The 13,502-nt window shown below is 45.1% G+C and overlaps 1 protein-coding gene across 2 annotated transcripts in view; it reads left to right on the top strand.

The window, feature by feature from the left end:
• Positions 1-7,591, top strand: part of EXT2 (exostosin glycosyltransferase 2) — an 82,508-nt gene extending 74,917 nt beyond the window's left edge. For both annotated transcript variants that reach the window (XM_075426332.1, XM_075426333.1), the window contains exon 14: positions 4,766-7,591. In XM_075426332.1, the coding sequence (XP_075282447.1) occupies positions 4,766-4,904 (139 nt within the window). In that variant the 3' untranslated portion in view covers positions 4,905-7,591. The remainder of the gene's footprint in view (positions 1-4,765) is intronic.
• The last annotated feature ends 5,911 nt before the right edge of the window (positions 7,592-13,502 follow it).

Raw genomic sequence — 13,502 nt, forward strand, 5'->3', positions numbered from 1 at the left:
CCTCCCTCGATCTGCTGGCCACACTCTTCTTAATGCACCCCATGATCCCATTGGCCTTCTTGGCAACCAGGGCACGCTGCTGGCTCATGGTCAACCTGTTGTCCACCAGGACACCCAGGTCCTTCTCTGCAGAGCTGTTCTCCAGTAGGTCCGCCCCGAGCCTGCACTGGTGCATGGGGTTGTTCCTCTGCACCCAAATCTCCAGCCTGTCCAGGTCTCACTGAATGGCAGCACAGACTTCTAGTGTATCCACCACTCCTCCCAGTTTTGTGTCGTCAGCAAACTTGCTGAGGGTACACTCTAACTCTTCATGCACATCACTGATGAAGAAGTTGAACAAGACTGGGCCCAGTACTGACCCCTGGGGGACCCCACTAGTTACAGGCCTCCAACTAGACTCAGCCTTGCTGATGACAACCCTCTGAGCTCTGCCATTCAGCCAGTTCTCAATCCACCTCACTGACCACTCATCCAGCCCACACTTCCTGAGCTTCCCTAGGAGGATGTTATGGGAGACCATGTCGAAAGCCTTGCTGAAATTGAGATAGACAACATCCACGTCTCTCCCCTCCTCTACCCAGCCAGTCATGCTATCATAGAATCCGAAAATCTGGAAGAGTTTCTTTTTTTGAATCTTCTGAGCTAGGTATTCATTTTAAGTGGATAATAAACACTACAAAATTTTCATAACTTAGCAGTCAGTAAAGTTCTTATGGCTCATACATATATATATATATGTATACACACTCTAGTTATTTTCAGGGTCAGGAGAGAAGCTGAATGAAAAAAGTGCATGCATCAGGGAGTCCTTGTCATATTATAAAAGAATAACTTTGTACAGATAACTTTACAGTGTTGGGTACTGAGAACAATACCTGGGGCATCAGGCAAAAGCCATTATCAGCTTCACTTGCAGCTTCCCAAAGTGCCTGAGTCCTTGTTTTGGAGCATTCAGAAACAGTGAGCAGGTAGTCTGAGCTAATTGCTTGCCCGGATATCCAGGGATCAAACTACTGTTTGTGAAACAAACAGTTTATCAGGGTTGTCATGGGCATGCATAGCATTTAGTGTTAGGTTTCTAGTTCAGAAATAGCAGAGAGATGCCCAGCAGCTGCTTGATGATTGTTTTGTAAGTGTAGAAGGTTTGAGAAGTCAGTTCTGGAGATCTGTCCAGGAGAAACATGTAACTAACCAGTTCTTTTGGGCCTTCAGTAGCTCTCGGCAGAGACAGAGGAAAGATGGTACAGTTGAACTCTGTGTCTTATTAAGAGATTTTTTTTTTTGACCAATACTGAAGGATATTTACAGCAAATCGTGGGAAAGCCAACACTGCTATTCTTCCTGCTGTGTAATTTCTCTGAGATAAATAAAAGACTTCAGTCCCCAGGGTTATCGAGCTCCATCATTAAAACACATTAACTAATGAAAGCTTTGAACCAAGGATCCCCTTCTTGCCCTAGGTTAGCCTTTACATCAGGTCATAGAAGAAGCTGTAGGGAGGATCTCATAATCCCTGTATTTACAGGTGCTGTTTAAGTAGCAACAACTTTTCTGCCCTTAGCATCTTTGCATCTGGCTCCCAAAAACGGAGAACCTTGTAAATGCCGCCTAGAGGGCAACTGCCTGTACAGTAAATACAACAAAGGGCTGAGCTGCTTCTGCAGTAACATTAACAGCAGTGTCTTATTTAGGACATGTAAATATTTGTTGGAGTCAAAATAGAAAGCCATTCCCTGAAGAGGCAAACTGACCAGGTAACAGTTAGCCAAAGGCTGCAGGTGCAGAGTTACCCTGTCAAAACATATTCGGGTTATAAGGGAGAGGAAGCTGATGAAGAGGTACCTTAACAGACGTGAAGTTCACCCAGTCTGCCAGGGGCAACAGAGCTCTCCATTTCTCAGATCACACAATCTTAATTCCTTGTTGAGCACAACGGCAGAGCAAGGAAAAAAATGAATAATTGTTGGATGCAAACATGCATCTGTTAGTACGAATTTGCAGAACTGTTAACACAGCCAAGAAAAACACCTTTCCTCTGTGTTAAGATTACGTGTTATGTTCTTTTGGCTACCTAGCTTTGAATGTTTAATGATCTAGATATCCTTTCTGGTCTCTATTGTCCAAAAGTGGCAAAGGCTTTGGAATTCAAGTGATTTAGTTCAGTGCAGGAGATTAAATTTTTGAAAAGATGCAACTTGCCTTCAAACACATTTTGTGGCTTGTGTATGGCATCCCTTTCATCTCAAAAAGCCTGTTTCTGATCTTTGAAATTGACATTTCCTGAGTACTAACTCTTCTGAGAATGATTAGAACGTAATGATTTTTCCACTTTTCATTGTTTGATTTCTATAACAATGAAGTGGTTTCTTGGTGGTTAAAGATACTGTACTGGTATGCTTGAATGGTCTTGCCACCAGAATAAGTTTGGCTGTAGAAGGATTCCATCTTGATGCTTTCTCATAAGACCTCATCTTTGATTTGGGAGTATAACCTCTGGAAGGAAGAGGTCAGTTGTGTCTGCACTATCCGTTTAGATTTGTCTTTTGCTCTGAGGGTGCTGCTTCGTTCCCTTTGTGCCAATGGCTGATCTGATGTGGACACCTGCCTGCTAGGCAGCAGGCTGAGAAAACTAATTCATTTCACACTGGCCACCAAGCAGCTGTTACCTTACAATGTCTTTCAGTCATCAGTGGCAGCGGCAAGGATTTGAACCAGTAGAGCAGAAGTATTCTTGTATTCCAGAAACCATTGAGGGCCAGCAGCTATGCAAACTTCTCACATGCACATCTCCCAGCACACCTGCCTCCTCGCCTGTGAAGTTTGTGCGTTTCCTGCCATGAGATGTCTCCAATACACACAACTTGGATTACAGTTAGCCAGGTTTCTCAGAAGTAACAGATGATTTGGAAGTCTGACCTTATCTGAGAATCAGATGGCTTTAAGGTATCTCGTGTTGGACGTCTCGTGGAGGCAACAGAAACTGCTTAGTGTTCCTGGGGAAAAGACTCAGTTCCTGCTCTGCCTCCTACTGTAACTTTTCTGTGCCCAAGGCCTAAAGCTCACTCTCCCAATGGTTCACCTTGTTATTGCAGATGTTGAACAGCTGCTCAGGTCTCTGCTTCAGTCCTGACTGATGGCTCCTTTGCTGCTTCAGATCTGTGCTACCCTGGAGCAAGTAGTGCTTGTGCCATGTCTAGAGGTTGCTTCCCACTGCACACGGTTTCCTCTTACACTCCGAATTCCTTTTTGTTTGTTTCCTAGTCCAAAAATTTGACTCTGGAGGTAGGAAGAAGTATGAGGGGATGAGAAGGTAGCAGAAAGTGAAGTATCTGCATTTACCTGTATGGTACGTGCGTATCACCCATATGATGTAGTTTTCTGACACTTCTCGCCAGAAAAGGGCCTGAAATATCACCATTATAGCTTGAAACCGCTATGTAGTGCTTTAACAACCTAGACTTTTTGTTTACCAGTCACTTACTGTAGTTAAGCAGAGAACCATGGGATGGCTCAGAGATTGAGGAATTAGTTTTGAAAACCAGTCTTGCTGTCCCATCTACTTCAAAAGAGTGTTTGGGGCAGTGTTGAGCAGTCCCCACCACAAAACTGTCACACTCAGTTGGTATGATTGACCGGGTCTGTTGAGGAAAATTATCCTGGAGCCGTAGTGACCTCCTAACCCTTCGAAGGGGTCGGGAGAGGGGTGCAGTGGCTGGAGAGTGAGAGACCTGCTCTGTGACCGCCTGCAGCACGTCAGCCTCTGCAGCTGAGTCAAAGTACTCATTTCTTTTTTGTTTTCCCTTTCGAGTGGCAAAAGAAACGTGACACATTTTCTTGTGGCTGTCTCTGTTGTATGTTGGGGACTGTTGTCACAATTCTCGGTGTCTGAAGTTCTTAAAAGCAGTTTTACGAAGTGCGCAGCTAACATTAGCTGAGTGCTGGCTGAGGTGAGATGAACCAAGGTTTCCCTGCCTTGCTACCCCAGGTACTGTGCCTTTCAGTGAAAGTTAAAGGAGCGATGTATGGCTAAACATCTGTTTGCTTGGTTTTTCAAGTACACGGCTGTTCTCTTCCACAGCATTACTGACACCTGCGATTCTTAAAACTGAGGGAGTCATCAATGGTGCGATCTTTTTTGTGCTAATGTGATGCCTTACTGCTCAATATCTCTTTATTTAGACAATGAAAATAAAATAGTTGGTTTCATTTTATAGTTTTTGTTCAGCTTCACTTTTAAATTACGGTACAATCAGTGCTGCCTATACACTGAAGCATGTATATTTTTGTGGGAAAAGATAGAGCTTCTGAAGAAGCCTGCAAAATCTCAGACCTTTTTTTTTTTTTTTTAGAACTCCATTTTTACAAAGGCTTGTTTTTCGCAAAACCTTCATTATGAGCTAAATTGACCCAACTGTGGCCCTTTAAGAGACATGTTGGCAGTTAATCTGTTCTGGTTTACAGCGTGTACATTGCTTTAAGAATGACTGGAATTCTAGGGGGAGGGAGAAGGGAAGCTTTGACCTCCATGTGCACATGTGCTGCTGCCAGCATCCCCTTGCTCGTCTCTGTGATTGAATGGGTAAATCAAAGAACACCAGCTTTTCAGTTCTCTCTGCAGTGAGGCTCTCTGTATTTACTGGTAGCCAGCATGGCTGAAGTACTTTCAAGTGCAAGAGGGGAGCTTTCTACCAGTTACGTTGGTGTAGGAGCTGGTAGCCAGCCCAGTTGTTGGGGTTCTTAATTACACTGCTTTCCCTTTCCCCAGGTCCGAATGCATCAATAAGTTTGCCTCTGTCTTTGGGACCATGCCTCTGAAAGTGGTGGAGCACCGTGCTGACCCTGTCCTGTACAAAGATGACTTTCCTGAGAAACTGAAGAGCTTTCCCAATATTGGCAGCTTGTAAAAGCAGCTGTGAGACAAACTTGGGTGATGAAAACAGGGGCCGAAAAGGTGCTATGAGGAATATAAGACCCTGAAGAAAAAAATTGCTAGAGTGGGTTACATCTGAGGGAGATGGGAATTAATGTTGTATGCTGTCATCCCTTTACATTGCACAAATACAATGGAAAGCTGAACAACTGCTTCTCTGTTGCTCTCAGAGGATTTAATCTATTCGTGGGTCCTCCCAGAAATGTTAAACACACACTTTACTCCAAAGGAGGCTATGCACCTGGAAGAGTAAAACGGAATCTCGCTCTCTGTGATCTGACTGGCATGACTGACCTCTTCTACCAAATGTGCTTTAGTTCTCTGGTTTGTAAGCATCCATCCTTTCAAAGCAACTGTCTGCAATGTGTAGCTGCTCTCTTTTGGGAGGAGCTTATTGCCTGTGCCATTGGTGGGCCTCTGACTTTTGAGCTTAATTGTTGGCCCAACTAAGTGTGTAAAAAACATTTTTTTTTTTTCTGCCTAGTGAGACAAATGTTTATTTTTTTACATCATCAGCAACAAAAATGTGTGTGTTGTCACATGGTTTAAAGGGCAAAGCATTTTGTTTTACTTAAATTATTTTGATGTGAATTGAGACACACAGCAGCTGGGAGGGCGGTCTGCTTCGAAGCAGAGACCTGCAGGCCAGAACCCCAATTGCTGCACTTCTTCCTGTGTAAATCTCAGGTTTGCTGCTGTGTCCATGCAAGAGACTGTGACTCTGTGTCAAAATTAGTTGTATTGTACAAAAAAGAGATGTACCTTTCAGTCTTTCTTTATTTTTGCTTTTCATTATCAAAACAGAGCAGTCAGGTTACAGTTTTACATTGTAACCATATGAAGTAAGGTTTTAACATCTGAATCCTCTTCAGCAAGCAGCATGTTGTAGCACTGATTTGTAAAACACTTCAATTTACAGAAATTCCCAGTTACAGCTTCAAGGCACAGGGATATGTACGTGCAAGACACACTTACAAACTCCTATAAATTACCCTTGTTGCAAACACTGCTGGGTCTTTGCCTGTAATTTAACTAAGGAACCCATTGCCACAGGCTGCCACTGAAACATACAGCTTAGGGAGGCTTTTGGAGAAGCTTTACATTTCTCACAAGCATTGACATTCTTTCCCAGTACTGAAATTAACCTGAATTAGAAAATGAAATGCAGCAAAACTAGAAATAAAATTGCCTGGACCGTTACCTCTTGCCCTTCGATATTAAAGATGATCCCCTAGTTAGGCTGAGAAAGGAATCTCTGTCCCAGCTCCACTGATAAAATGTTTGTTACTAGATCTGGTAACTGACTGATATTGCTGTGGGTGATGTGACTGTCTTTTGAAACCCCTCTTGCGGCCAGCTACAGAGACATCCTACTTGATGGGCTGTTTTTCTGTTACACTGCGAGCAACCTTATTCCTCAGATTTTGCCAAACCCCAAACAATAGGACAAGTGTTAGGCATCATGGTTCCGCCCCTCTCCTAAGCTGGTTAGGCAGCAATGACAGAAACCAAATGAAAGTCAGGCTAGAAACAGGAAACATCTGCTCCTATTTGTCTCACCCCCACTAAGACTTATCTTATTGCCCAATGCCGTGGATGTGCTGTGATTGAGAATCATATTGGAACAATAGCTCTGAGGGGATGCTTCACTTCGTAACTCCCCAGGGATGTGCCTGTAAACTGTATCGTCCGATTCTCTGGGAACGCTGAGTTGCTAGTAAATGTTTTTTCACTCCAGTCTTTCATGCTGAAGTTGCTGTGGGAGGGAGGTATTGGGGACCTGGAAGGAGAAGTTTTGCAGTGACAACCACTGCTGTCTGCACAGTGGGTATCACAAGATAGAGGAAGGTTTGTCACTCACTAGTTCTCCTTTGTAGCCACTCAGGTTTGTTCACAGGAACTTTCTTTCTGAATTTTCTTGTTGATTTATGGCCTGGTGCTTGAGCATCAGGAAATACCAGCATATTTCCCTTTAAAAGTTTGCTTTAAAAGGATGGCTGTGGCAGTGTAGTAGTCGCTTCAGTTTTGGCCCTTCTTTTGTGGCTGATCTCAGCTTGGCAGGCATTAGCCGTATAATTGAGTATGTAACATCTTCCTTGCACAGAATTGTGAAGCTGCTGCGATTTCTTGGTTCTTTCTCAGTAAGCCAGGATTTTTGCACAGTCTTAAAAGACATGGAGGATTTCAGATAGTTGGTGGAATATTTTTATGTGAAGACAGCCTACCCAGCCCTCCTAAACTGATCTAGTGTCAGCTCAGTAAAAGGCAACAAGTCCTTGTGCTTGCATCGCTGAGTATCTGAGCAGATTCCCCTTACACAAAATGCCCGGTCACCCGTATTGGTCATGTTTTGTCCTTTGTCATTTCACACTTGCTTTTGTAGAGCCGTCTCATTTAGATGGTAATTTGTCTCTCTTTTGTGCCATGGAGAAAATTGGGCAATTGAATGTAAAAAAAATTTGTAAAATGACCTAATTCCCCTCTATGTTTGTAGTTGTGATGCTCCTGACACAAAGTCTGTAAAGGTAAGATGTACCTGTATGTCTGATTTGGAATGGGTTTGTTGTCAGTCTTTAAATTAAGATAATTGTTAACTTTTCATTGTATATATGTTATTAAAAAAAAGTTAATATTGTTATATTAAAAAGCAAATTCAAGGAGTGTTTATTGTATTTCACTTCTGGAGCGGCACAAGGAAACATGGATGCATTTAGAAGGGAGAATTGCAGTGACAAGCTGTTTTGCTGCGTAAATCTTTGTTAAACTTGAATATCCACAGTGTACTTCAGAAAGATCTGTCAGTATTTTGTCTTTCCCATAGCTGCAGTTGGATGATTGTCTTTGAAGTAGAAGTTTGCTCTGCACGAATTCATCCCAGTCACCTTTTTGGAGAGAGTAGTTGTTACTCTAATTTTCTGCCAAGATTTGACAGTAGCATTTATCTTGGAGAAATAGGGAACAGATCCTTTCTCTTTTTGTGAAGAGAGACAGCAAACGTTGAAGAATTGTGCTTTTGAGAAAAGAGTTTTGGCGGAGTCATCGAGATGGAGGAATTTGGTGTGGTGGGAGCTCCGATTCCAGCAGTGCGCCGGCATGGTCCCTGCGGAGGGTGCTGCAGTCGGGCAGCGTGTGTGCATGGCACGCCTTGCTGCTTGTGCGTGGCAAGGGCGGCGATGTGCTGCAGCGCTTGCCCTGCCAGTCACGGGGAGTCTTAAGGATACGTTTTTAGCGTCACCAACTCTCCCTACAATGTGTTGGCTCTTTCCTTCTCACGGCTCCATTATCTCATTACAGCACATGCCAGTTCAAGCCCTAATGTTCTGAATTAGTCTCTCCTGCCATTTCCAGCTGCTGCTCTTGAACCTCCTGCCACCCATCGTTCTTCTGCTGGTGTGGTTCAAATGTGCTTTACTGCAGCAACTAATTTATCCCTGTCTGTTATCAATTCAGAGGCCTTTTAAACTCAAGGGCCTTGGAGATATGGATATCAAAATAGTTACAAGGTAGAATTTAAGAGATGCTTACCATTTCTGACTCATTTTGCTTTGAGCTTGTATTGGTGAGTGTTGAGCACTCTGGGAAAACGCAATACTGAGAGACATAAAAATGGATTTAGGTGGGCAATTTTAATGTTAAAAATATGTTAAAAATACCATAATTGGTGTTTGGTACCCTGGGTGCTTCTTGCAGGAAGAGAACCTTTTGATCAGGAAAGATCTTAAAATGCTTAATTAGTACTGCATCAATCTTCTATCCAGACCTTTCACATGGAAGCTGCTGTTGTAAAAGGGCTGCAGAAAAAGAAAAACTAAAATTGACAGTGCTGACGAGAAAATGGATTTTAAATGCCCTAGCCAGAGATCAGACAGAGTATGAATTTTTTTCATTGTTCTGAAAGACTTGTGTGTTTAAATTTTACTAGGACTGTTGCAAAGCATGTTCTTGTGTAAACTAAAATGTAAACTACAGGTAGTTCTTGCAATCGGGGTTAGTCTCCTCCATGTGCTGAAAGCAAGAAAATAATATTCTGCAAGGTTGTTAGATGAAATATATGCTAGAAAGTGAGCTGGTCGATTTGCTAACGTCAGTCTGGTCCTGAAGAGTTGGGAAGAGCAGAGCAAATACTGGGCAAATATTCCACCTATATTCTCTTTTCATTTTTAGGCTGAAAGAAATAATTGCTGTCAAAAATTGCCAGAAAACTCTGAACACTATTCTTTGCATCTTTCTGTAGGATCTGAGAGTTATCCCAGAAGCAGGTAATCACTTCAGATCTCTCGCCAGCTTTGCTAGGGAGAGAGAGATGGCATTTGCTTAACAGAGAAATCGGCTAGAACACTTGCTGTACTGTTGAGCCGTGGATCCTTCAGCTGTATCTCATGCTGCTGGGAGTGCGTGTAGGACTCTGCAAGTTCTTTCTCTGGTGGCTGCCCCAGCTGTATCTGAGCGCAATAAATTGAGCTTGGCAGTCCTCCTGCTGGAGTGAGATCAGCCTCTTACCTGTTGCTGCAGATGAGCAGGTGGAGGGAAGCTGTGATACACCCAAGGCCTTTGGAGTCGTGTGAGTAAAACCAGGACTGAACACCAGTATCCCAAGCCTGTGTTTTAGCAGAACGGCCGCAGTTTGTCTGAACTGTTGTGCATTTGGAGTTTTGGGTAGCTCAGTACCAAGGTGGAGGACTGTTAGCCTTGACTTTTAGTGTCAGCATGCAGCAGCCTGCCCTGGCTTGAAGCCATTTAGAGACATTCCTGCTGCACTCTGTGTAATTTCAGCCTGATGGAAATGGCTGTAAGGCAGTCCCACCTCTGCTGATCTTCAGGATTCCCCTGTCTGCAGCTTCTTGTGGTTGCTTTGAAAGCGAGTTATGTTTCCCATTAAGGGATAACAGCAACAATTGAGGCAATTAAGTGGAGTGGCATGGAGCTGGCAGCATGCAGGGAGCTTTCTGACTGAAAACAGCACAGCTCGAAGCCTCTCCCTGAAAGGCTGCCTGTTTGCTGTCTTTGTCTGGAAAAGGATCCAGTAATTCTTCTCTCCTTTACTCATTCTAAATGCCTGTTTACTTGCATAAATAGGAAGTGCTCCTGCTCCAGACAATCATGACAACCCTGCAGTAACTGTGGACTGAGATCAACGCAACTTGGTCATGGTTTCATTAGGTCCATGAACTTCAATCAGTGCTCAGTACCAGAGTATGTGCGGGGGGGAGACAAGAGAGAAGATGGGCAAGGGGAGAACCAGGTGTCTATATAAAGAGAAATAATCCACATTGTGACTATTTCTGCAGAGTCGTAAGAAAAGTAAAATTTCAGTTTAATTACTAAGCCACATCTGTTGGATTTTTAACCTAAATTTTAGTTGGCGGGGCACTGGAGAAAGGTGAAAGCTGGACCATTTGACCAACCGAAGTGTGAAAAACTGGGGATATGCAGGCCTGCATGAGGTTTTCCAAGTGTGGTTATGAGCTGCGGTTGCTGTTGTGCCCCATGCTTTTAAGGATGAAGCTGAGCTCTTCTGCCCCCCGCCCTCATTCTGTGCAGTAATGGGAACCTGTAAAACTGAAAGCCGAAGCCTGGGACGGACTGAGAAGCTCCACTTACAGATACCCGTCTGCCCAGTGGGAACATCTCATGCTCATCCAGTAGATGAGCCCATAGTCCCTTGGAAAGATACCTGAGGGTATCAGGCCAAGAGCTTCGTGTTCCCTTCTGCGTGTTGGTACAGCCGTACGCTCAAGGAAAGCACTTTCTCACCTGCTGGTCTGGCCATTTGAAGACTTACAGGTCCTTCTTTTGTGAAACCTTTCTTTTGAAGGGAGGGCCAAGTCTCAGCTGGGTGCTAGGCATCGTTAGTGCTGGGCGCCTTCGGCCGAGGGTGAACAATAGCCCCTTTGCCACACTTCATGCAGACAGGCAGGGGAAACGGTTCGAAGCAGAAAGGAGCGTAAAACGAGATCCAGGAATCCAGCAAGGCTGCAGCGGAGGAGCAGACTGCTAACTCGCAGCATCTGTCTTTGCCAAGTGAGTAAGTTACGAACTGTAAAGCAAGAGAAAGTGGAAGATCCTTTCACAAATAATAAACACTTGTTTGTCTCAGATTAAATGCAACACCTTTACATGTGGGCTCCAGCTGGCCGTAAATAGATGCACCTTGCACGGCCGTTATCTTCCTTGCCAATGAGAAGATTACTGGACATCCATCTGCTTAAAGGTTAATAACCTGTTTTTAAAAAGAGGAAGAAAAAGGCAAATCTGTTTAGTTTACAGGAAGAAAAAATTGTTTTTCATTAAAACTGCCCGAACTTTGCCCTGCCTCGGTGTCGTATTCTGCAGCAGAGAAGGAAAGCGTTAACCTACATGCTGTAGCCACATCTCCTAGAGAGAAATTTTTCCATGTGTTTGAAACAACTCCCATACTGATGGTAGGGAAGTGCAGCTTCAGAAAAAGAATGTGTATTTCTAATCTGGGTCCTGCCACTATCTAGAGTTTATGGAGAGACTTTTTAGCTCTTTGGCAACATTCAGGCCAGGAGCAGTTTCTGGTGTAAACCCATATAACTAGGATGTTACTGAACCTGGCTTTAGGCTCTCAACAGCCTGAGCTTTGCCAACAGCTGGAGAATCTGGCTTTGAGTGCTTGGGGAGGGAAGGAATTTTTCTCCTACAAGTGAGAGGAATGGATAAGCTTGTAACAGCACCTGCATCATCCGTTTCTTTGTGAGATGGAAGCCAGCCACGCTCCATCTGAACTGAGCCGATGGAATGGCCGGAGGGGCTCTGCGGGTCTCGGGGGGTTGCTGACGGCCGCTGGGCACCTTCTCGGCTCTGCCCAAACACCACATCTGGGTGGAGGGGCTTGGGCTCTTCCTGGTGCCGGGGGCTCTGTGGAGTCTGAGGGAGAGGCAGTCTCAGCTGAGTGTGTTCGTGGAGCGGCAGCAGCAGAGGGGCCCTCCCGGAGCCCCGTTTTCCCTATGCTGCGCTGCGGCAGGAGCTGTATCCTGGGAACCCACGGAGCCGAGAGGAGCACCGCCTGCCCACGCGGGGCCGGGAGGGGAGGGAGTGTGGCTGGAAGGTGGGCAACGGGGTGCTGCCAGCCCCCGGTGCCTTCCCCTCGGAGAGGCCCTGGCTGGCAGGGAGCTGGCTGGTGGGGCCATCCTGTCCTGTCCTGGGCCGGGCTGCTGACTGGTGACCATCGCATTGTACGGGGAGAGGCAGCAGCCCACGAGCTGCCACCTGTTGTTAATCTACCCCCGGCTAATCCATTCTGCACTGTGTCAGCAGTTCAAAAGGGCACTGTTAGTATTTTTTGCCAACTTCAATTAACGTGAGATTTCGGAGGCCCCTCTGATCACATTTCATCTGTCATGAGTCAGGAACAAACCAGCCGGATTGCAGTGGAGAGGAGAGGAGAGAAGGAGTTTATTGCAAACCAAAACAACAACAGTGTTTGTGCCCCCTCAGCTGGGAAGCGGGGTCCTTCCCCCCCGTGCCACTCCTTTCAGAAACGAGAAAAATAAAAACTAGCGACCAGAAATTCCAGTGTGTGCCCCCCCCAAAAAAAAAAAAGCAAAAAAAAAAGCTGCAAGTGCAATAATTTACTTCAAAAAAAAAAAAAGGTAGAAAGAACCAAGCTGCAAGACTGTTTGTTCTTTTTTAATATTCCGCTGTAATGAACTGGTAATACATGGCTGCATAGCAATATTGCATGGCACAAACCTCACATGGCAACATTTTTTAATTAATTTTTTTCTTTTTTTTCCTGAACTTTTAAAAACTTTCTTATTTCTTTTTAACATGTTCTACCCCAGACTGTTAAGCTAAAGAAAAAAGAAAAAAGTTTGCATTTATACAAGGTTACAATATTTTACAACAAAAAACCCAGTAATAGTGATTGAGGTTTGTTTTCCTTCTTTCTCCCTGTCTCTCTTTCAAACACTGCACACCTAAACCGATATATTATTACACATTGAAAACTGTCCTTCAAAATCAGTAGTATAAAAGTCCTAGCTCTACCTACCTACCTAGCTATGGGGGAGGTGGGGAACCGTGTTACCAGCAAAGAGTTAAGGGGGGTGCAAGGCCGCTCCCTCGCCTCCTCCCGAAAGGGCTGAGTGGCTTCCCATCCGATTCCGCCCCCCCTTCCCATTTGGGTTTAATTTCTCCTTCGGTCTGTTTGCTTTTTGCTGTGTCAGTCAGAGCAGCAAAATAAACACGGGACTCTGCCTCTGCTTGATTATTTTTCAAACCTTTTCCAGGAAAACTACGTTTTTGCCTTTGTTTGTTTGGAGAGTGTTGTACAACGTGCTACCCGCTCTGGGAAACAGGGGAATGCGCCTCGCCGCCCCGAAGCACCTCTGCGGCCCGAGGAGCCGGCTTGGCGCGATGGGGCGGCGAAAGCCACGCGTGCTGCAGCTCTGCGACCTCGGGTGTGACACGCTGCCCCTGCCCGTCGCCTTCGCCTAACACCTTGCCCGCGGCTCAGGCCAGGCGTGCTCCAGCACGGATGCACACTCCGATGGGGACGTGTGTTCCAGCACAGACACGTGCTCCGGCGCAGATGCGCGTGCGCTCT

The sequence above is a fragment of the Opisthocomus hoazin genome, chromosome 7, assembly GCF_030867145.1.
Source record: "Opisthocomus hoazin isolate bOpiHoa1 chromosome 7, bOpiHoa1.hap1, whole genome shotgun sequence".
Taxonomy (NCBI): domain Eukaryota; kingdom Metazoa; phylum Chordata; class Aves; order Opisthocomiformes; family Opisthocomidae; genus Opisthocomus; species Opisthocomus hoazin.